General features: G+C 53.0%; 8 protein-coding genes across 8 annotated transcripts; 4 read left to right on the top strand and 4 right to left on the bottom strand.

The window, feature by feature from the left end:
- Positions 1-1,677: 1,677 nt before the first annotated feature.
- Positions 1,678-2,809, bottom strand: CONPUDRAFT_151189 (uncharacterized protein; the record flags this gene model as incomplete). The annotated part of the gene is made up of 2 exons (XM_007767746.1): positions 1,678-2,067; positions 2,141-2,809. The coding sequence occupies 2 exons, from the start codon at positions 2,807-2,809 to the stop codon at positions 1,678-1,680; spliced, it is 1,059 nt and encodes a 352-aa protein (XP_007765936.1).
- Positions 2,810-5,228: 2,419 nt separating this feature from the next.
- CONPUDRAFT_88466 (uncharacterized protein) lies at positions 5,229-8,315 on the bottom strand (the record flags this gene model as incomplete). Its single annotated transcript, XM_007767745.1, has 6 exons — positions 5,229-5,231; positions 5,323-5,663; positions 5,719-7,001; positions 7,033-7,496; positions 7,549-7,899; positions 7,956-8,315. 6 exons carry the CDS (start codon positions 8,313-8,315, stop codon positions 5,229-5,231), a joined length of 2,802 nt encoding a protein of 933 aa, XP_007765935.1.
- A 678-nt stretch (positions 8,316-8,993) lies between these two features.
- CONPUDRAFT_151187 (uncharacterized protein) lies at positions 8,994-10,918 on the top strand (the record flags this gene model as incomplete). Its single annotated transcript, XM_007767744.1, has 10 exons — positions 8,994-9,098; positions 9,169-9,294; positions 9,346-9,383; positions 9,431-9,452; positions 9,504-9,615; positions 9,673-10,124; positions 10,177-10,338; positions 10,390-10,542; positions 10,595-10,770; positions 10,819-10,918. The coding sequence occupies 10 exons, from the start codon at positions 8,994-8,996 to the stop codon at positions 10,916-10,918; spliced, it is 1,446 nt and encodes a 481-aa protein (XP_007765934.1).
- A 1,320-nt stretch (positions 10,919-12,238) lies between these two features.
- CONPUDRAFT_99990 (putative methyltransferase) lies at positions 12,239-14,056 on the top strand. The gene is made up of 4 exons (XM_007767743.1): positions 12,239-12,395; positions 12,466-12,673; positions 12,730-13,761; positions 13,808-14,056. Exons 1-3 carry the CDS (start codon positions 12,333-12,335, stop codon positions 13,230-13,232), a joined length of 774 nt encoding a protein of 257 aa, XP_007765933.1. The 5' UTR covers positions 12,239-12,332; the 3' UTR covers positions 13,233-13,761; positions 13,808-14,056.
- A 450-nt stretch (positions 14,057-14,506) lies between these two features.
- Positions 14,507-16,238, top strand: CONPUDRAFT_50654 (nicotinate phosphoribosyltransferase; the record flags this gene model as incomplete). Its single annotated transcript, XM_007767118.1, has 10 exons — positions 14,507-14,569; positions 14,626-14,752; positions 14,808-15,099; positions 15,141-15,318; positions 15,368-15,417; positions 15,472-15,487; positions 15,540-15,650; positions 15,718-15,925; positions 15,981-16,129; positions 16,179-16,238. 10 exons carry the CDS (start codon positions 14,507-14,509, stop codon positions 16,236-16,238), a joined length of 1,254 nt encoding a protein of 417 aa, XP_007765308.1.
- A 33-nt stretch (positions 16,239-16,271) lies between these two features.
- CONPUDRAFT_135703 (glycoside hydrolase family 79 protein) lies at positions 16,272-18,258 on the bottom strand (the record flags this gene model as incomplete). Its single annotated transcript, XM_007767742.1, has 9 exons — positions 16,272-16,425; positions 16,478-16,806; positions 16,861-16,976; positions 17,030-17,053; positions 17,107-17,270; positions 17,329-17,505; positions 17,558-17,768; positions 17,819-17,927; positions 17,980-18,258. The coding sequence occupies 9 exons, from the start codon at positions 18,256-18,258 to the stop codon at positions 16,272-16,274; spliced, it is 1,563 nt and encodes a 520-aa protein (XP_007765932.1).
- A 309-nt stretch (positions 18,259-18,567) lies between these two features.
- Positions 18,568-20,770, bottom strand: CONPUDRAFT_99972 (protoheme IX farnesyltransferase). Its single transcript, XM_007767741.1, has 3 exons — positions 20,721-20,770; positions 19,363-20,666; positions 18,568-19,310 (listed from the first exon to the last, which is right to left on the bottom strand). The coding sequence occupies exon 2, from the start codon at positions 20,655-20,657 to the stop codon at positions 19,383-19,385; it is 1,275 nt and encodes a 424-aa protein (XP_007765931.1). The 5' UTR covers positions 20,658-20,666; positions 20,721-20,770; the 3' UTR covers positions 18,568-19,310; positions 19,363-19,382.
- Positions 20,771-20,830: 60 nt separating this feature from the next.
- Positions 20,831-21,479, top strand: CONPUDRAFT_51126 (uncharacterized protein; the record flags this gene model as incomplete). The annotated part of the gene is made up of 3 exons (XM_007767149.1): positions 20,831-21,140; positions 21,206-21,270; positions 21,321-21,479. 3 exons carry the CDS (start codon positions 20,831-20,833, stop codon positions 21,477-21,479), a joined length of 534 nt encoding a protein of 177 aa, XP_007765339.1.
- Positions 21,480-22,195: the final 716 nt, after the last annotated feature.

Raw genomic sequence — 22,195 nt, 5'->3', positions numbered from 1 at the left:
GCTGTACCTGTTGTGCGTTGAGGGCGCCCAGGCTTTATCGAGGGCAAGCTGGACACGGGCAAGTGTGGGGGCGGAAACAAGAGGAAGAGCCATGGGGGAGAGGCGGAGATCACACAAGTACAAGTAGAAATTAGATGCATTCCAACAGGCGCATCAGGTAATCAACATTACAAAAGGTCTAAGATAAGCGGGAATGGAAGGGGTGCAGCAAAAACAACGGCACAGACCCAAGAAGCAGCCGCAAGAAGGTGCATCCACAGAGTTGTCAGCAGATGGAACCCACTTGACCAATACCCAGATGTTGTATTCCCGAAAGGTAGCAATGATGTGCTGGAGAACGGTGTTTTGAGTTAGGCTGTGAGAGTGGCCAGCGCATAAAGCGCCAACAACACCTTGATTATTGGAGCGGAAGACAAGGTGGCAATCGCAAAAACCGGCGGTGGCGAGGGCCCGCAGGCCGAGATCAATCACCACCATTTCCGCCCACCCAATGTTGCAGTGGTCGGACTGCCAGCCGGCGGTGAGCGACCATGCGAGCCACTGGCCTTCACAGACAAAACCGATGCTGAAAGAGGTGGAGGCGTCAACATAGATTTTGTGGGGTAGGGAAGGAGGGGGCGTGATGACCTGCAAACCACAGAAGAGCAGCGAGAGCTGAGCGCACCACCACGCAATGTCGGAAAGAGCAGATGGGGAATAGAATGGTGGACAAACACGTTGTTGTGGAAAGCTGCCCGGAGGCAATATAGAGATGGGAGAAGAGCAACCATTGGGAAGTGCGAGTGTGCAGTGTTGAAGGCAGCCAACAACCTGCTCACACTCCCAAAGGGACACTGAGGCGCTGATGATCCAGGAGCTGATGTGAAGGAGATACTTGCTTTTCTTGGCCTCTGGAATGCACACGGTTTTTGCGGGGGAGGTCCCGTTCAAAACCAAGATAGACAAAAATGAAAGCAAAAAGAATATGCTTACTGGACGCCCAGGGCCAACCCAATTCTAATGCAATGGAGAAAATAAGAGATTTGTCGTGCGAGTATGACCAGGGACCAAAAACAGAGAAAAGAACCGGATAGCGCCAGAAGGTGAAGTTGTCCGACCACTTGAGGATGTCGTCAACACCGCGGATGCGGTAGACGATGACAATCACGTTCGCCGGCCAACCAAACAGGCCCATGGAACTGGTACACCCAAAGAAGCCCGTATGGTTGAGGTAGAACAGCGGGACACCATCTGCATCGTTGACGCAAATGCAGACATAAGGCTGATCCTCAGGAGCAATTGGCGAGCAACGGTGAGCAGCCTTGACGTTGTTGACAGAAACCTATGTACCGGGGGGAGCATTAGCGACAAGAAGGTAGCAGTCGGCAAACAAACCCAAGTCACATTTGAAGGCAGAGCTGTCAATCCCACGGAAGGGAAAGCAGGATTATTACAAGGATAAGAGTGTTCTTGAATGAGGCAAAACTTGGAAGAGCCAGGCTTGGGGATGACACCAAGGGGACCAGTGCGAAAAGGGCCGACAAGGGCTTTGAGCTGGGAGCAAGAGAAGGGACCAGAATAGCAGCCCTCGCGGACCTCAGAATTAATGTAAGAGAGAATAAAATCAGGATGGTCCAGGGCTGAGCGATGATTTGGGGGAATGAAAGTGGAAGTGAGAGGAAAAGAAACACTGAGGCATCAGCCATCTCGGAGACTGAACGGAACATCTGCAAACTCCTGGAGGACGCCAGCGTCATCCAGGGTGATAGCCCACTGCTGCCAGAGGAGGGGTGTTATGATGTGGAACAGACCCGACTCAAGCGCAGGCTTGAGCCAAGTGAGCCGCCCCGCATCAAGAGCACTTGTGGAGGAATTTGCAGGGTTGGCGGGCGCACCCCCCGGCACCATTGAAGGCAAAGCAAACTGACTCGTTGGCAGCAGTTGTCCACTTGCCATCGCGGAAGGTGAGGAAGGCGGTGGAGGCGGTACTGCAGGAGCAGTTGCGGCAGCCGACGGCACCGCAGAAGATGCAGCGCTGGTTGGGGGAGGCAGTGGCATGGGCGGGATGTTAGGTCGTGGAGCGCAAAGCTGAGGAAGAGGTTGAGGCAGAGGCGCAAAAGGAGGAGGACAAGGAGGCGGTCGCCGCCTGGGAGGACGTGACCTGGGGCACTGCCAACAAGAGGTTGACACGGTCCATCTGCCAGGCCATGACGAGGCGTGACCAGACGCGCTCCTGCCACATGGAGGGGTTGAAGGCCTCGGAGCCCAATGCAAAGTTGTGCCGGACCTCAATATTGTACTGGAGGAATACGGGCCAACACCCCTCAGTGTAGAGATCAGGGTGTTCGCGGATCTTGTGCCCGTGCTCGGACCAGATGGCAGCCCAGTGGGATGCGTCACCTGGGTCCTGCTCAGGGAAGTGGGCCTGGATGATGCTGACCAGATGCGGGAAGGTGTGCATCCAGTTGCCAATGGAGAGGGCCGACTTACCATTGAGGTCCCAGGAAGCGGGGAGGAGGGTGAGGGCGCCGGAATTGGCAATAGTGGCCGTGTGGTCAGAGGACTGCCCCTGCTTGAGCCCGCAGAGTGCCGCGTTCATCAAGGTGGTGAGGGGAATGTGGGTCACCCAACCTGCCTTGACTGCCTGCACAACCTTGGGAGGGTTGGGCAGGGTGAGGCCACTCATCTGGGCATTGCTCAAAAGGAGCCGACGCGCGCCAGCTGGGAGCGGGGCGGCAGGAGCAAGGGGTGCGGGGGCAAGTGGCAAGGGAGCGGGCAGCAAGGGGACAGCACGCTGCCAGTGGGAGGCCAACGCGGGAGCGCCGGGCATGGTGGTGCGGTATATGCCCGGGAGCGAAGGGCCTGGAGGGCGGAGGTCAGCATGTGCTGGAAGCAGGGGTGCGGGGAATGGAACAAGGAAGGGACAGGAGGAAGGGAGTGGATGTGGAGGTCCACGACAAGAAAAGAGAGAGACTCACCCAGCGGGGGCTGCGGAGCAGGAGGTTGAGCAAACCTGGGCAAGTTGTCCCGACTCTCAACGTGCTCCACCAAATGCTGGCGAGTGTCGGCTGAGAGACTCCAGAAGGCAATCAGGCTCGGCATGAGGTTGAGCACGGGATCAGGCAGCGGGCAGCCGGGTGCCAAGCAGGCAGCAAGGCAGGAAGGGTGAGGGAGCCCTCGCAAAGAATGTGCATGCCCATGATGCCCGAGATAGAAGAGAGTGGCGCCATTGGGGGCGCAGAAGGGCCGTCAAACCAGACTTGAGGCCGCGGCAAAGTGAATGGAGCCAAGGCCGAGGGAGGAGCAAAGGATAAGGCATCCTTGGCAACCTGAGAAGCCTCCGGTGCGGTGGCGTGTTCCTTGCCTTTGGAACACTTCAGGGGGGGAGCCGCAATGGAGTCTGATTCCAAAGGCATGCGGCAGCGAATGGAATTTGCCCCCAGACGGTCCAACCCCCCAAAGCTTGGGGGAGGGGTTGGAGCGTGGATGGGGTAGTCCTCCCCATCATCCTCACCCGGCTCAACAAGATCAGGGAGGTCATCTGAGGGCAAGGAAGCAGAGGCCGTGTTGTCAGCGGCCGCCATGATAGTGTCGTTGTTGAGGTAGTCAGCATCCATGAGTTCCAAGCCCGGGCTCGAGGCCCTGGGCGAGATCAGCTCCACAGCAGAGGAGACCAGGTAGATTCTGCTGGAGAGGACCTGCGGGTGGTACGAGGACCTGTCCCCACCAAGCGCGAGGGCGCTGGAGCAGAGGGAATTCAAGGATGCCCTCAGACCTTCACCACCTCGGCTGTCATTTGTTGGGATTCAAGTTGCTGGGGCTTGCCGACACAGTATGAGTGCGGTTTGTCCCGGGCAGGAGAGTAGCCCGAAGGGCAATCGCGTAAAGATTAACATAGCATAGTAGACAGAATGTATACCGTGGCTGATGTCCTGTACAGTACGTAGTTTCAAGATGCTTACATAAACACAATTTACAATATCATTTACTTTACTCATGCATGTAATTTTAGAATAGTTTTGCAATGTAATCCATTGATTGTGTATATGTTTACACCTCTAATAAGACTAATAATAATGTGTACAGCACATGTCAGCCACTCTCCATTTTTGAAGAGCTCGCTTGCGTCAGAGGGCAAGTGGGGTGCACACAACAGGGTGCAACGCGTGACACGCCAGACCATGTTTGTTGCAACATGGTCCCACGCGACTTTGGCATGGGCCGCGCGATGTCACGTGCGCCGGACTGTGCAATTCACGAGGGAAGCCATAGGAAATGCAGGTTGCAGGTGATCTGGGACCTTTTGGTGGCGGTGTTGGCATGTGTCAGCACTACTAAGCTTATGTGACGGCGGAGCGCCTCGTGTTAGCTGTCAGTTAATGTTCTTCTTAGATAGTTTTGCACGTCTCTCCATGCACTGTATTGTAGTCTATCTCCTTATAAACATGTTTATCGAGCTCCCTGTCATCTATAGTTGTCCAGGATTTCATTGCCAGTCTAATCATTGGTCAATCTTGGCTCATGCACCATGACTTTGTCATCCTCCCTGATCTTGGCATGGGTGGCGGTTTGGGACTTTGGATGGCAGGACAGTTTTGAACCTGACCGAGCACAAAATAGCCACTTGTCCACCTTCTGTGGTTACATTGATTTATTTCCGTTTATTTTATTTCATCAGAACACCTTTATGACTGTATGATTGAACAGGGCAGTGTTTGATCATGTTTCAGATGAATAGTCCGAGATCTGCGCATGATATTGAGTGGACATTGATGTCAGCTTTGGACTTTGTTGGTGACAGCTAAAAAAATCACCGCAGCTTGCAAAAAACGGCTCAAATGCTAAATCGAACACTAGCCTCGAGGACAAGAATCCTTAGACTTACATGCTACACTACTGTGCCCATCAGGAAAAGTCGTTTCAGCCGTGTAGATAGCCGCCGAGATGCTGACAGCTGTCAACGTCATCGCCCTATACAGTGTCCGTCTGCGATCGTGCTGACAGTGGACGACAGTCACCCCGGGAGAATGTCGGGCTCACCTGTCAGGCAACGTCGATACCAGCGAATAGAGTTTGCGGCGCGTGTCCACAGCGCATGCAACGGACACCAGTGGTCACCAGTGCACTCTGTAGGCACCACATTCTCCCGGCGTTGAATGGTCACCTGCGCCTGCGCCATTATGCCGCCGTTGTCGCTCGCCACTGCTACCCAAGCAACGAGCAACACATCTGGGCCAAAGATGTGCTACTTACTTGTGTCGGACAGGGGCTGGGTTGAGTAATACCTCAAGCGGGGCGCTGCTAGCGCGTACGCCCACCCCGCTCGTTTTCCTTGTATTTTACGAATTGTACATAATCTTCATACATAGCAGTATCAATGTATCTATTGAGTAAGAAATGCGGGGCAAGCTCCAGTACCCTGCCGCAAAGCCAAGCTGAAGGGACAGCAGTACGGCCAAAACATGGCACAAGATGACATGGATGAATGATACGGGACAGAGGGACGCACTCGGTGTGAGGAGAACCGCGACGGGATGCTCGGGAGAGCTTGAACATGCCGGAGTCGCGGTCGAGGTTGCTGAGTCTGACCTCACGGAACCACTGCACGTACGCGAGTGGCTCTTTGACGTGGCCGAGGTGTTCTGGCAATGAGAATATAACCTGTACCTCAGCAACGCGAAGACCTAGGAGGGCAAACAGTTAGCAAATGAAAGACTAAAAAATGACATAGACACGCACCGTGCAGTCCTCCATGCTTGGCGTGCTGAGCGTGATCCACCTCCACCAATACTGTATCCCACCGGGCTGGTGCTTCACGCTTGCGTGATCCGTTCCACTTGGCTGGTGTTGCTCGAATACAAACATCGAGCTTGCTGACGTTGAGATATGGCTCAGGGGGGAGGTGCACAACGGCTCCGTTGAAGAGATCATATACATCGTATTGGTTTGGATGGAAGCTGGGGCGAAGTGCATTGTTGTTCTCTAAGAACGCGATCAGCGCTTCTGTGAAGCCAACAGCGCCGTGATCCTTGATGATCATCGAGACTGGTATGTTCCTATGGGGCACTCGTATTGCAACGGTGGGCGATCGCACGACAAAACCGGCTGCCGCGCTCGCATCTAGATTTGCACTAGTTGCCTCTTGAAGCAAATCGTCGGAATTGCGGGAGGGGCGAGGGAGAGGCGAGGGAGAAGGGTTTGGGCGAGTATGAATGGAGGGCAACATCAGAGCAGACGAGGGATCAGACTTGACGTCCGCTGGATCAACGTCTTCATCCTCGCTGGCATCAGTCCCAGATGGAGGTAGGCGCCATTCGAGATACTGTGGCCACCAGGCTAGAGCCTCAGAGCGCTGAAGCCAGCGGGCCATCTGGACTATATAATCTTTCTTGTTGGTCGCTCGGTATGCCCGTTTTGCGTAGTCGATGTGTAACCGCTCGGTATTTTCAGAGTTGAGGCCGTCAAGTGAACCGAGCGCCAAAATCATCTCTAAGTAATGAAGCAGTGAGTGCAGCTTCGGGATGTTGAAGTGATCGTGATCATAGTGCTTGAGAAACTCATCCTTGTATTTATGAAAGGTCCGTAAAGCCTCCTCCATCCGCGAGAGTGTGTTGGTGGTGTGTGAGTAGTACTGTGCAAGCGTGATGAAGTCTAGCAGTGCGCGCGTAGGAATTAGCACGTGACGATCAACAGAGCCTGCAACTGCTGCGACAAATACACGCTGCACTTGCTTGTGCTCTCCTCCGGTCCACTGCCGGATTCGCGAAATACCGTCCTTGAATTGGCGTAGACCTGCATAAGGCGGCATGACTTGGAAATGCTCATCAAGATCTGTATCTTCGTCAACAGCAGCAGAGCACCACTTGAGTAGGTGATCCTTGAAGACTCCCTGGTGCAGCTGATGCAGGACGTCCGACGAGATGCAGCGGAAGATATTGGTATAGGGAAGGGATGCCCAGAATGGCGAGAAGATGGGGTGGAGACCATCGGCGATGAATGTGGGGGGGGTATTGGCCTTGTTGCTGCAAGGTAAGGGTCTTGAGCGTCTCGGACTGACTCCGGTTTGCAGATCGTGCTTCTTCTCCACGTCGGTCCACATCCACCAGACACCGCGGGCAGCAATTCTGGGCACAGCATGCGACCAGGCACTGCTCGGGATGATCTGCGATGTACGCGGCGAGGATGGGGAAGACACGTCGAAGAAAGCCATCAGCACACAACATGAAGATGCCTCCTCGTCCGGCTTCCACCAGGGGGCGCAAGATCTCGCCCATACAGAAGTGAAACAGCCGGTATGAAGCCACCGCGCTGTTCTCGAAGCTTTTCAGCTTCGAAACCGGTAAGTAGCCAATAACCACACTTGCATGCTTTGACGGCTGACGTCGTACTCCTTTCGCAATGTTTCCCAAGGTTATGTAGACGGGGTACGCCTGTTTATCGCCTCTGAAGAGTGAGAGCTGTGTCTTGTCTGTTGACAGGATGATGGCGCCAACAGTGCCCTTTCGCTCAATTTTGCTCTGTGAGTGCCGGTCAATTGTTAATCTATCATCCGCATGAGTTTCTCCTCACCTGTGTCTCCCACCACCAGTCCGCGGTCCACATTTCATCGATACGTCGATTCGTCATGTCCATGTCCGTGTACACGTGCTCCGGTGCATATGCCATAGACTCTCGGAAATGCGGGTTGCCAATGAGCTTGCGTACTGCTTGAACTGGATCTCTCATCCACAACTCCAAGCGCTCTGTCTCGTCACCACCATCCCCCACTTGTTCATTGCTACTGTTGAGGTCTTCAGAAACGTCACCATCGCCGTTGACGAGCATGTGTTTGCACGTCCAATCTGGACCAGTAGGTAGCTGATCAATCTTTTTGAGCCAGGTATATGTGCTGCCAAAGCTCGGGCGCGTGCGTTGTTGCGTCTACCGTTGACGTTGAATGTGAGTTAATTGATGATAAGAGCTGACGAAAAACTCACTATCTTCATCTTCAACAGCTTATCTGCTCCGCTTTGCGTGCAGTTATCCCACAGCCATCTAGCAAGCTCCCAGTCATCCTCATCCGCAAACGGGCCATACACGCTCATCTTCTTCGCGTCCTGGACATCACGAATCTGCTCGAATAAAGTGGGTACTTGCTTGTACGCGTATCCGGCATCGGCATCGGTATTCACTTGGTTATAGTCCTGACACCATCGCATCTCCGAGATGACAGGGGTCGGTTCATCGTCGCCATCAGGGACTTCTTCAACATATGCACGCTGTGACTCGCCTGAATTCTCATCGGGTGCTCCCAACTTGCTAACCAGATGCTGACCAAGGTACCCGTCGAGCTCCATATCATCATCACGAGCCTCTCTGACCACTGACTGTCCGTTGAGAGGAGGTACACAGAGGAGGTCTGGCGGGTTACCCGCCGTAATGGCAGCCTCCCATGCAGCCCAGCATGATGGAGTCGACTTGCGGTGCTTACGCAGGTCAGAGTTCTTGGTGAATGAGGACGCACAGGTCCGACAAGAGATTCTGGTCGAGGATTGACGCATTGGTATTTCAGAGGGCAAGTTGTATTGTGTCAAGGATGCACGTCCGTCTTGCTCCGATGAGATGGCGTGAGGGGTACAGCGAATCAGGGTGAGTGTACTTCGTGATTGGGTGCAGTACCTATGCTAATAGTTTATCGTGCTGATCTGATAGCATTGAGTGGCTGCATCAAGGTTTCAACTCCGACAAACCTACGCCCTCTTCTCTCTTACCACCATGTCCTCAGGTCCTCAGGTCACACCACAACACGACACGACACGACGCGACACGGTTCTGTTTGTTGAATAGTGAGTCTTTGTTGATTCTACATAGCCGAGAGTACTTAAACTCGAGGTCAGCCCATGTTTCCTCTGGTATATAGAGGGGAGTGCCCATGTGTTCTCTCTTCAGCAGTTGCCCTCTGATCCCTGCCTTACCAGCTCCTGTCGCCATCATCCCCCCTTATCGACACCATAACCCCTTATCAGTTACCCTCAATGCCCATCTGCTCGCATCCCTCCCACTCGTCTCTCTCCTCTCGTTCCCCCCCTGCTAGCACTCCGGTCAGGTCTATGGGCCGTGATTGTCGCCAATCCGAGAAGGTCCGCGAGAGCAAAAGTAAGACATTTCCTTGTTGTAGTGGACTTTACTTACTACTCATGATGACCATAGAGAACGACTACGAGGCTGCTAAGCAAAAGCACGCCAAAGAAGAGCGTCTTGCAGCTCTACGCGAGGAATGAAAGCGTCGCAAGCAGCAAGCTGAGCAGGCCGCCGAGTATCGCGCTGTCAGACATGGTATGCTCCGCTGTTTTCCCATTATCACCCATACTCACTATCCCACTCTAGATGGTGGTGCCCACGGCACGACTGGCAACAGTAGAGCAGTCAGTACTGTTGCCGGTGGTGTCAGCAACACAGACAGCACTACCAGGTCCATGCTCATCAACACTGCGGTGAGCAATGCCTTTGTCGAGTGTATGCATGAGGACTCATCGTCTTCGTAGTTCACTGCCACGAGGGTTGAGACCATGGCTGGCAATAGCCGCCAGTCCATGGCCCCTCCGCTACTAGTTCCTCATGCTGCCACATCTGTGGTTCCGCCGCCTGCACGCCAAGGTACGGCACATCCTTTGTTTCATTATTAATACTGTTATGTACTAACATTATGTCTAGACTCTCCTGCGCCGTGGGGAAGGTCAGACGTGGACGAGGCCATCAACACAAACCTCAGCCACCACCCGGACGATAACGACGGTGATGACCCCAACAGGGATGGCAACCCAACCGACATGGATACAGACACACTGGACACCAACACCAACACCAACACCAACACTGACATGGACATGGACACCGACGAGGACGATGGCGGCCCCGACAGCGACACAGAGGCACCCGCCCCGAGTCGCCGAACTGGTGATCGTGTCAGACCCAAGCTCGGCAACTACTCGGGGCCGCAGCGCCGAGTCATTGTGACCACGCAGGAGTTTGTTTGTGCACTCGCGTTCACTACGAACGCATTCCCCGACAACTTCCAGTTGGAGTCGTTGCCCGTGCACGCCTTGGCCCGCGTGAACAACGCCCTCAGCCAGTCCTTGGCCATGACTCCGGAAATTCACTGGCTGGTAAGGGTTTCGTCTCCATAGTAGCATGTTGGCTGACGTTGTTGCATCTCAGATCTCCCAGAATGTTGGCCACCTTCGCGGCGAAATCAAGACAAAGGCCCGCCACATCGTCGCGCTCGTATTCAAATTCGAGTCTAGTCCCGGACCCGAGGGAAGGGAGAGAAATCGCGAGCTGGCTTCGCAGCTCAAGGAAGAGACGTCCTGGATCTATCGCGTGAATGCCTTTCTCCTCGTCGCAGTCTTATTCTGATATTTCGAATACCAGGACTGGGTCTCGCGCAGATTTATTTATTCCTCCCCCGCTATTCAGATGCTCATCAATGAGGTTTTCTTCCAAGGCCGTAACGACGACAGCATTCAGCGCGCAGATTTCTACAAGCCGTTTCCCAAGGTTGCATTAGCTCTTATTATGGCAGCGGTGAGTCACTTTTGTCTTAAATCCGACCACGCTCCTGAGTAATCATCGACAGATTGACTGTGCAATCGACGAGTGGCACACCGGCAAGAGGACCACCGTCCACTTCACGGAACCCGCTTACTGCCCCATTTACGAGACTTTCCTCAACGACCTCAATCGTTTCGAGCAGGAGGGCATGCAGTATAATATTATGGAGAAGCTCCAATGCCGAATTTACCGGGATGGACTGTAAGTGTCTGTTCCTCGCATCGGGGTTCCTTATTGACGTTCTGTCAGGGAGTATTCTGGCGTCGAGCAGCAGGCTGTTGCCGCTGTCTCCATGACTAACACAGCGATCTCTTGCGGCGTCGTTGAGCTGAACGATGATTTTGATTGAAACTAGATTAGCTGTCTTGACTGCTACACCTCTACAGTACAACTATAAGTAGTGTATCGATCAAATATATGTTTCTTTCTTTCTTTCAACTGGATTCGGGCGAACCAGAGGGGGGCTCTGTGGTCCTATCACACTCTGTAAACCAATGGCGCCATCTCTGTTATGGAGCTATGCGGCAGCAGTAAGTAACATTGTGCACTGTTACAGCCACCAGTGCAACATGTGTCAATAAAGATGGAGGGTGGCAACCTCCGCAGCACCGGCCACCTGGGCCATATTGACGCATGTTGCCACCAGTAGCCAATCGACATTTTCCTGATGCCATTTATGAAGGACATGATGACATAAATTATAACGAGTGTCATCATGTATATCCTGTCCAACTAATTAGTAATACTATCGATGCCCCCCTGTGAAACAATGTACCCCCTGTGAAACACCTCCGTTTTGTGTTTTTTCCCTTTACCTTGTATATAGCTAATAACCTCCGAAAACTTATTATTCATGTAATCCAATGTCTTCCGTAGCTCCTGAATTTTCTGCATACTTTCTCGAAGCCTGGAAGAGATGCCAGTGGGATGCCGATACCGTGACTCTACCCTCACTGTGGAAATCTGTAACCATAACAGCTATGTCATACTGGTCACGGCGTTTTGATAGTTGAATGACTTCATGCCGATGCGTGCTGCCATGCTACTCCATCACGCTTTTGTCACGACCGAGCCCCTGTCTTCCAAGCTCAAAATCTCAACGCTGCTGAAATGCGGGCAACTAAACATTGATGTGCACAATTTGTACTCTGATTAGTAGATACATGTTTCTAACAGACACCAAGAGCCCAAAGTAAACGAGGCATATTTGACCAGGTGCCTGGGGCGAATGAGTTTTGAGTAATGCAACTTAGAAAGGTTTGTCGAGCTGTACAACACTCAGTTTCTGACCTTCTACTGCTGAGCTTCGACTATGCTATAGACTAGGGCGTGAACAGTGTACAGAAAAATAATCGTGAGCATTGATGGTGGGATGGACGAGATATGTTCGAATAACAGCGATGTTTCACAGGGGGTACATTGTTTCACAGGGGGGGCATCGATAGTATGACGAGAGCCATTGTCTGAGTTGATTCTAGTGTGGCCTGGATGTCACTCAACAAGCCATGAGTATCGCGCCGACACGCCGATACCAAAAGTTCTGGATTCTCCTTCATCCTCAGGAAATGAGACTGCCAGGGGATAGGTGGATCGCGTCGGAGTTTGGAGCGCGGATCGCCGGTGCGGCGAAATCCTACAGCCCGTCTGGTTATTGGCCGAAGTCCGCTGTCTTATCCACTATCTCAGGTGGTCCATTTTTCACGTTTGCAGCGCCACTTCGTCGAACGTTTCTGCTCGTATGCTCTATACTTGAACTCAAGACCATGGGCAAGAGAAAAAGAACAACGGATGAGATCTGTGAGCCGCAAAATGCCTTGTTGCCGCAGGTGCGCCTGGTGGATCTGCTCACAGTAACGAAATACAAGATCTCATTAATCATTCCTGACATGCCTGCAGAAAAAACACTACAGGCAGCGAGCGCACGCAAACCCCTTTTCGGATCACTCGCTGGAATACCCTGCAGCGCCCTCGACTCTGAACTGGGATGTGTACTTTCCGGCGTTTTCTAGCTCAGGAAAGACGCCCGAGTTTGCTGATATAGGCTGTGGCTTCGGTGGTCTACTCATTTCCCTCGCTACGTTGTACCCGGAGACATTGATGCTTGGTAGGTGGTCAAGTTTCTTGAAGTTCACTTAGTATATTGAAACGGTTGTCGATGAGGTATGGAAATACGTGTTCAAGTAACGCAGTACGTTGAAGATCGAATCGCTGCCCTTCGTGCCACATCGTCTGGTGCAAACTATCAGAATGTCTCCGTTGTACGAGCAAACGCTATGAAATTCCTTCCAAATTTTTTCCCAAAGCACTCCCTATCTGCACTATTCTTCCTCTTCCCGGACCCTCATTTTAAACTTCGTAAGCATAAGGCTCGAATCATCTCTCCAACATTACTTGCAGAGTACGCGCATGTCCTTCGTCCCGGAGGAATCGTCTACACCATCACCGATGTACGCGACCTTCACGAATGGATGAAAGCGCATCTGGAGGCTTTCCCCCTATTCGAAAGCGTTGACGAGGAAACCCTACGGCAAGAAGGGCGCGGTCCCATCATTGATGCTGTATACACCAGCACCGAGGAGGGCAAAAAAGTCGAACGAAATGCTGGCGAAAAATGGCTCGCTTGTTTTCGAAGAGTAGAGGCTCGACGGAACGTGGATGCTTAAGACCACAATACTTGTCACTCTTGTAGGTTACATATCAAATCAAGCATTGTCGTTTTTAGGAGGTTCCCTATGTGCGATTAACCCTATCGTATTTACTAGGACCCTTGTCCTGCAGTCGATAGCGTCTTTCATTTCTGTATGAAGAACCTTGCCTGCTTCTGCTGCAAGCTTCAGTAGTTCTTCAAAGCGGTCCACGTGAAGACGAGATTCCATGGTCACAAGGGTGACTCTGTTCGTCTTGGGCATAACCGCGATTGTCACATGAGGGATGTCGTTCTCTTCTAAGGTCGTGAGATCCAGCATGGGGGACACGGAATGTACGCCACCAGTCACCGCACAGACAAAATCGTAGAGAGGGATACCGGCGGTGATGAGGGCGATGGTGGTGGCATTTATGCATGCTTGAAGCAATCCACCGTCTTGCTGAACAACCTGCACGTATACGTTGATCTCTGAACGCGGGTAAAGGTGGGTTTGTATGACAGGGTCAAACGTAGACTTGATGGTAGCGGCAAGCTCGAGGTTGCGTCTAGCACTGATTAGCAAGTCGATGCATACAGATTTCGTTAGCTCACCGATCAGCACGACCTCTCCTCCGCCTCTCTCCAGAGCTAAACGCAGCGACGCTGACTTCGACATTGATATTTGCTCGATCGTGGATAGTTTGTGATCGCATCTTGGCTTCGCGGGGCCCAAAGACGGAGACGAGAACTTGAGTCAGTCCATGGCTGACAGAAGCGGAGCCATCTGCGGTGCCTTGGGAAGAGAAGTCGATGCTAATGTCGCGAAGCTCGTATTGGCGTCGGCCATCAGAGCGATACCCTCCGTCATTCAGTATTTCTACTCGAGAAGCCTGAGTTTTCTCTATCACCCACCGAAAGACTAGAAGGGCAGCAGAGACTAACCATATAGGAGACCAGTCAAATGCTTTCTCGGGAGAAGCTTGGTCTTTCAGCTGACACGCGTGGAAGTTTTTGCAAGTCGATTCTTGAGCTTGGTCTGATAGACGGATGCGTACCTTAAAAATGGAGTACTTGTATCCTGCAGACGCTGGATGGTAATTTGAGTGAAGCCTCTTGCGCGTTCCGGAATCCGGAATCCGGACACCCACGTGAGCTGACTGGACTCTCGTTTCATATCTTATCTTTAATGACATGAGTAAGCTGCTGCAACGGCCGGGTTTCCTCTCCTCCTCTTTGATCTCTCTTCGTTGCACACATATCAGTTGACACGACCACACGACCTTTTCTTCTCTTATAGCAGCCATAGAAGCCATGTCTGACTCTCTCAGTCCAGCCTTTACCCTGCGGTCTCTGTTGGACACCGACTTGTACAAGGTCACACATCTTGATACACCAACAGTTATACCTATTTGTCGCTGACAACTCGACAGTTTACAATGCAGCAGGCTGTCTTGCGTCACTTCCCTGACGTCGAATGCGTGTATCGCTTCACTCACCGCGACCCAGACATTTATTTCCCTCGCCGAACAGCCGATGAATTTAGGAATGCTATCGCTAGTACGCTCTTCCAATTGTCTACCCTCTCAAATCAGCTTATGCCGGGGGCATGAAGGATTCTCCGACGTCTCACTCTCCCAGGAAGAGCTACAGTGGCTCAAGAAGACGTGCGCCTACTTTCATGACGACTATCTAGACTACCTCGCGAAGTACCGTTTCAAGCCCGAACAGGTTACGATAGGCTTTGTGCCCAAAGATCCTGGCAGCGATGAAGGCAAAGTGACCATTGAAGCCAAAGGGCTCTGGGTCGAAACTATCCTTTGGGAAGTTCCCCTCATGGCTTGTCTCAGTGAGCTGTACTTCCGTACCTGCGACACGGACTGGAACTACGACGGACAAGCTGGCAAGTCTCTCTCGCTCCTCCGCGTGAATGGCTCTGTTCAAGTAGCACAGAGCAAGCGTATGAGAAGGGGCGTAGCCTGCTAATGGCTGGTTGCGTGTTCAACGAGTTTGGCACACGTCGAAGGCGATCCTTACAAACACAGGATATCGTCGTCGACTATCTTGTCCGTGCATCTCGTGATTTCGCAGAATCCAGCAGAGGGAGGCTCAATGGTACGAGCAATGTGAGTACAGAATATATCAGTGTGACTTTAGTCCCCATGCATGTCCAAGGTCTATCTTGCACGAAAACATGGCATCAACCCGTCGGGGACCATCGCCCAGTAAGCCCGTACCAGAATTACTGCGTCCTCACATTATAACCTGACCTTATGAAGTGAATGGTTTATGGGGGTAAAGTCTCGTCTTTTGGCTTGCTTGATACGTTATGGACTGGTTTTTGCAGGTAGCGGCGATCAAGGGCTACGAACATGCTAGCTCGTATGCACTGGATCTTTGGGAAGCAGTGTATCCCAAAGACCTTCTCGTCACTCTAACGGACACCTTTTCGACGGAAGTCTTCTATAAGGCATGTAATATAGCACTCTCTGCATAACGATGCAGACCAATACTTGTTCCTTTAGGATTTCATTTTGGACAAAGCCCGTGCACAGCGCTGGAGAGGGCTTCGCCAAGACTCTGGTGATCCGTTTGTTTTTGCCCCACGGGCCAAAGAAATCTACGAAAGCCTTGGCATAGATCACCGCGAAAAGACGATCATCTTTTCTGACGCATTAAACGTCGAGAAAGCTCTGCGCCTAAAGCAACAGTGCGACGAGCTGGGATTTACGTGTACGCACGCTTCAACCCCTACGTTCCTGTCCAATACTGATGGTGAACTATATAGGTGCTTTTGGAGTAGGGACTGACTTCAGCAACGATTTCCGTACTTTGAGCAGCGGCGGCAAGGAGAAGAGCAAAGCGCTCAATATGGTGATCAAATTGGGTGCCGTCGGAGGAAAAGAATGCGTGAAAATCAGTGATGAACTTACCAAGGTACGAAGGTGCATCTGCGCTTCCCATGATATTCTTATACTTTTTGCAGAATACTGGTGACAAGGCGACTGTTGCAGAGGTGAAGAGGATCTACGACATCCGCACGTGAAACAAGGCTATAGATAAAATGATATAGAAGTCATCAAAGGAACTGTACAAGGACGGCCTCCGTCTCTTGAATATCCAGCCCATCACTGACGTTCACGGTCTCCACTGTTTCCTGTCCGCTCACCGAACCATCTGGTGTCTCATAAGACTGCCCTCCCCATGTGAGTCCCGAAGTATCGTTGGCATATCTGTGTAGGAAGGTGTCAATACTGTGTGGAAAACGACATTTTGGCAGCGTACCCGATATTGAGCCGCTTGATGGTCATCTGCGACGACGCCAGGTAACCCCCTGGGATAACCAAGTCAATGTGTGTATTGGAACGATTTGCACCCGGAAGATATGCAACAGTGTTGATGAAGATGGCGCGGGACAGCTGTTGGCCCTCGAAGAATGCATATCCTGAGGTATCGGTCGCGTTTACGTTAAGCTCAATAGCCTGAGTGGTACCGCTCGGGCCAATAGCTTCCGCCGCGATAATGGCAGCATAATAAGGTGGCTGGACATGAGGAGCCAGTGGAGTAATTGGTGAACCATCCAAGATGGAGTAGTTGAGTGTGACGGGTTGAATCTATCGGCAACGAATCAGATCATCAACTGAGGCGAGTGTTCTCGTCTCACTCACGAAATTATACTTGTATCCAATTCCCTCGTGGAAGTGGAGTCTCTTTATGCCAACTTGAGACGCATACAATGAGTAATCCAAAGCCCAAAGCGCAGCGCCTGCGGTATTGCTGACGTCTGAGACATCGATGAGTACCAGGGACCAATACATGAGACGAACGCCGACTCACCTGGCGCGCCATGGCAGGACATACCTAGAGTGTACGTGGTCAATTATTGTCGCGATAATGTAAGCACGACGACATACTGTTCGTCTCGCCGAGGATGTACTCAAGCCCATTCTCAAAAGTGGCGTTGATGTCGGGTGCGAACACGGAGATGTTACCGCGAATGTACTCCTTGGTCATAAGGTCCTGAAGAACAGCGCCGCCGCCAGTGCAGAAGGAACCACTGTACTGGTGCTGAGAGATTCTAGAAAGTGACATTAATTTGAAGGTAAATAACTCTGAGAAAGTGAGACAATGCTCACGTGGTGATCAAAGAACCAGGTTCTGATTCCAGGATACCTAGGTTGTAAATTGCCTGCGGAGAGAAACCCGAGAGATTATTGTGCGCTGAGCCGGCGAAAGCGCCACCAATGAGCTTGGTGTAGGAGGAAGATGAGAGACCAGCGGCCGAAGAAACGTTGGAAGCAAACTCGATCCATCTGACGAGATTGGTGAGCAGGATGATAAATAGAGGCAAGACTGGACGCCTACTGGGGGACATATTCAAATATACTCCAGCTGCTGTTTCTTCCACCATTACTATAGTACAGATCGGATTCGTTTCCAACCTCGATGAGATCGAGCGTGATGTTTTTCTCCGTGACCGCAGACGACTGGAAGGCCTTGACGAGAGCAAGAGTCTCGAGGTATGCAGCGGTCAAGTTTGCTTGCCTGAGGTTGACTCCCCAGTGTACGTGGGTGCCTAGTGAACCATGAGTGGGAGAGAAGCAAGTCTCAAAGATAAGGACTGACCTGCTGGAAGGTGAGAGATGATGTCATAGAAGCCCTGACCGACTGTTATGTTTGTTGCCTCTGGGTAAGGCGTGACTGCGGTGCTGTTAGGAAAAATATCTTCTTCGTACTAGCAAAGAATTGGTATGTTCACAACGAATATGTAGTAAAATGGGAACTACCTCCAAATTATAGCTAAAGTCTGTGTGATCCTCCGAGTCTGCGCCGATCCGGATCCAGGGGAGCTGTCCGGTTATATTCTGGATGTTTTCAAGGACGGTATTGAAGAAGTCGTTGGGGGCTTCCGTTCCCGCCCAGTCGACCCATCTGTCCTGTTCGATGGAGAAGGAGACGAGAGCAGGAGAAAGGAGGGCGGCGGTGGGAGGTGCAGTATAGGGGAGCGAGACATTGAGCGCGTAGACTGCAGGTGCAGCGAGAGCCGAATAGAGAGCAAGCTTCATGCTTGGTTGGCGGGGGATGGTCGGCGAGACGAGCAGGGCCTTTTATATGCTGCATGAAGGATTGAAGCAGGTGACATTGTGTTGAGTGAATCGGCCATGGGATGAGCTGATAATAGTTGTATGCATTGTGTTCAGTGAATAGGTTTTCTCAAGAACGCCAGTCACGAGAGCGCGTCTTCCACTCCGTCCTCCTTCCCGTTTTAGACTCTCTCCCACCACTCGTCCCTCAACATGTCGGATGTCCGTGCCCTCCTCAAGGCAAAACGCCAGGAGACGCGCATATCTCACCCCCTCGCATCCTACTCTGCCTCAGGCCAGCTCAAATGCGCCGTCTGCGGCACATCCGTCAAGCACCCGTCAGCATGGGAGGGCCATCTCGGCAGCAAGGCCCACCGCACGAACGTCATTCGTCTCAAGGAAGAGGAACGCCGTAGAGAAGAAGAGGAAGAGGCTCAGCGGACAGCATCTCTCAAACGCAAGGCAGACGACGATATACCACACGCTCAAGAACTAGACGTACCAGCCAAAAGGTCCAAGTCAGCGTCTGCCCAACCAACCCCGGGCCCTTTCCCCGCCGGCTTCTTCTCCGACCCAAACCAGGCTCCAGCTATTCTTTCTGATGACTCCGACGACGAGGACCAACCACCTGCAAATGCACCACAGTCCCAGCCGCCCCAGGCCCAGTCCGTCTTGGATCAAGAATGGCTCCAGTTTCAGCAGGCCGTCATCAATGCCCCCGACGATCGCGAAACATACCAGCGCGCTACTGTTTTCGCCGACCCAGAAATAAACAAAGACGCCACTCAAGGTTTCCCCGCCGGCCAAGAAGATCAGCCAGAACCTGAACCCGAGCCCGATCCGGAGCAGCAGAGGCGGAAACGAGAGGAGGACGACAGGGAGCTCATCATGGACCGTCTCTTGGACGAAGAACGCGCTCAGGAAGAAGCTGACATGCGCGTCAACGTCATGAAAAGCCGGCTCGAAGCCATGCGCAAGAAGCGCGAGTTGGCAAAAACCAAGACCAAAACAGCTGCTGGTGCCGCTGCATGAAGGTCTGCACATGTTCTAAACATATTACTTAGCATATAACAATTGTATTTACAGTAAATTCCAGAGGTAGACGTCTAGACTTTCGAGTCTTTCAGAGCTCCATCCACTTTCTCCTCTTTGCTGTCGAACCAGCCACCCCAGTTTGCACCCTGTTTATGAACCATCATCAAAGCCAGGATGACGGGCAAATACCAGAGGCTGTGATGCCACAGCGCCCGTGCTTCCTTCTCTGCACCTGTTCGCCAGAACCGCCACGCTGCCTGGACAAGGATCGCATTTGGCACTAGGCTCGTCAGGGCGAACGCCCACGTTGTCAGGCCGGACAAAGGGAACAGTAGAGTGCAGATGGGTATATGCAGTGCGGCGTAACGGAACGAGACGAGGGCATTCTTGGACGGCGATAGCACCGACAGCATCTTGTAGCCCGCTTGTGCGTACGATGCGCGAACAAGATGAGACAGCGAATTAAAGTGAGGGAACTGCCAGCTGTACAGAATCATGAACAAGGCAAGAGGAGCCAAAGGGCTATCCACCAAGGACATGTCGACCGGGACATCGGATAAGAACGGCGGGAGGAAATACGTGATGGATTGGCCTGATGATGGCAAAAGGTTTCCGCCGCACGCCGTCCAGCCCATCAGTGGTGGTATGCCTCCGACGACAGAGCCCACCCAGGTGTTGACGACGTGTTTCCGCTTGAGCCACGTATATGCACCGGCGTATAACGCGATGTTGAGTGCGCCTAGGACGGCAGTAGTCGGGTTCACCATCACCCACAGGAGCGCGGGGCCGGCCACCCCAGTGATGGTGGCGAAGCCGAGCGCGTGCATTGGGCTGATGGCTCTGCGTACGAGGGGCCGCATACGCGTCCTTGCCATCTGGGCATCGTAGGGGACCTCTTGTAGTTGGTTGAGGGCATTCGCAGCCGAGGAACAGAGGGTGGTTCCGACCGCAGTAGACAGAAGGACGGGAAGCGTGGCAGGCAAGGGAGAGAGGGCGACACCGGACATGGCGGTGAGGACGATGAGTGTGGTCAGACGAGCCTTTGACAGCTGCGCGTATATCCCGAGCAACCGCCGAGGAGTGAGGACTTGGACATGCTGGTAGCCACCTGCAAGGCTTCCGTCTGCGGTGCTTGCGATGCGGCGAGTACGAGAAGCAGTTGGTCTTGTGGTGGTGACACTGCCTGGTCGCTCGTTCCACGTCGCATTGTGGAAGAAATAAGATGTGAATTCTCGCTTCGGGAGCGTCGCAGTAGAATATAATCTAGGCAGAGGCAGATGGCTCAGTGGCCGTAGCGCAGAACGGGGACATGCCCTGCTACATGGCAGGAGGATCGAGAGGACCATGTCCTTCCCCTGCCGTCAATATTAATCCACTTTGTTTTGCTTGTAGAAATGAAGCAAGCTTACACTTGAGTCTGGCTGTGTCCGTGCGTTTTTGGCGCGTATGGATGAGGGAGGGACAGGTCGGAGCTTCAATTGCCCTTTGGCTTCGGGCGGTTCGACGCGCTCACCTCAACATGCCCGGCACACATCTCCTCCCCCCTAACCTCCTCAAATTATTCGCTCCTAGGCCCCCTCTTCCCTACAAGAGGCCTGTCGACAGGGACCCGGGTCGTATTAGGCCCAAGCATGTCAGCGGTGTGGCCGAAATACTTTCTAAGCTGAAGGAAGCCTCCGACAACACCCTCATCAATGGCGACGGAGGCGAAGGGATGGAAGAAGGCGAGGAGCCCACGTTTACCCTCGCAGAAGAAACAAAAAGGCAAATGCGGAGGGAAGAGCGCAGGAAGCGCAGAACCGAGGACTTCAAGGTGGCCAAAGAAAACTGTGCATCATTTTCCCCACTCCGCTTTTTCTTGTTTTTACAAGAGCTGGACTAACAACCATTTCAGACAAACCTGCGGATGACGCAGAGGCTATTGGGGACCCGTACAAGACATTGTTCATCTCTCGGCTGGTATGGTTTCTACGACTTACTCCACTCGTGTCCTCACTTTTTCTGCACAGCATAAGGCGGCTACGGAAAGTGATCTTCGCCGCGAGTTTGAGAGCTATGGAACCATAGAACGCGTCAGAATCGTGCGCAACAAGAATGGCCGAAGCCGTGGTTACGCTTTTATAGTATACGAACGAGAACGTGACATGAAGGGTACGCACACCCACTAGCTTGCCTCCCAATATTTGGCTTGCTAACTCATAATCCATAGCTGCGTACAAAGAGTCCGATGGCATGTACGTCATGGGTAAGAGGATTCTGGTCGACGTCGAACGCGGACGGACCGTGCGAGGCTGGAAGCCCCGCCGTCTGGGCGGCGGCCTTGGCGGTCGACCCAAGCCGGAGGCCCCCGCCGTCGTAGCTCCTCGTGGCCCACCCAGGGGAGGATTTGGAGGCGGACGCGGTGGGTTTGGCGGTGACCGTGGAGGTGACCGTGGAGGATTCAGAGGCGGCCGCGGCGGAGGGTTCAGAGGTGGGTTCGGGGGAGACCGCGGTGGATTTGGGGGAGACCGCGGTGGATTTGGGGGAGACCGCGGTGGGTTTGGGGGAGACCGCGGTGGCGGTGGCGGTGGTGGATTCCGCGGCGGAGGAGGCGGAGGGTTCAGGGGTTCGAGAGATGAGGGATACAGGTACATTTCATCTCTTGATCCGCCAGCAGTTCCAGGGACTAACCTATGATTTGTAGCTCCAGAGGACGTGGTGGCGGAATCGGGTATCAAGGAGGGTTTGGCGACGGGCCTCCGAATGGGTACGGACCTCCCAGTGGTGGGCCTCCTCCTGGCTATGGTGGTCCACCCGGACCAGGCGGGGGCGGGTTTGGGCCTCCGGGCGGCGGGTATGGTGGAGGAGGTGGGTATCGCGGCGACCTCAAGCGCGAAGGCCCTGG

This window comes from Coniophora puteana (genome assembly GCF_000271625.1).
Source record: "Coniophora puteana RWD-64-598 SS2 unplaced genomic scaffold CONPUscaffold_3, whole genome shotgun sequence".
NCBI lineage: Eukaryota > Fungi > Basidiomycota > Agaricomycetes > Boletales > Coniophoraceae > Coniophora > Coniophora puteana.
The sequence above is the reverse complement of the archived record's forward strand: the minus strand, read 5'-3'. Positions and strand labels throughout refer to the sequence as shown.

Bases quoted from the DNA above. Each gene is read 5' to 3' on its own strand.
- CONPUDRAFT_99990 (XM_007767743.1), top strand. From the start codon at position 12,333: ATGGGCAAGAGAAAAAGAACAACGGATGAGATCTGTGAGCCGCAAAAT. The intron at 12,396-12,465 runs GTGCGCCTGGTG...ACATGCCTGCAG, and splicing joins AAAATGCCTTGTTGCCGCAG to AAAAAACACTACAGGCAGCG. The intron at 12,674-12,729 runs GTAGGTGGTCAA...GTTGTCGATGAG, and splicing joins CCCGGAGACATTGATGCTTG to GTATGGAAATACGTGTTCAA.
- CONPUDRAFT_99972 (XM_007767741.1), bottom strand. From the start codon at position 20,657: ATGGTCCTCTCGATCCTCCTGCCATGTAGCAGGGCATGTCCCCGTTCT.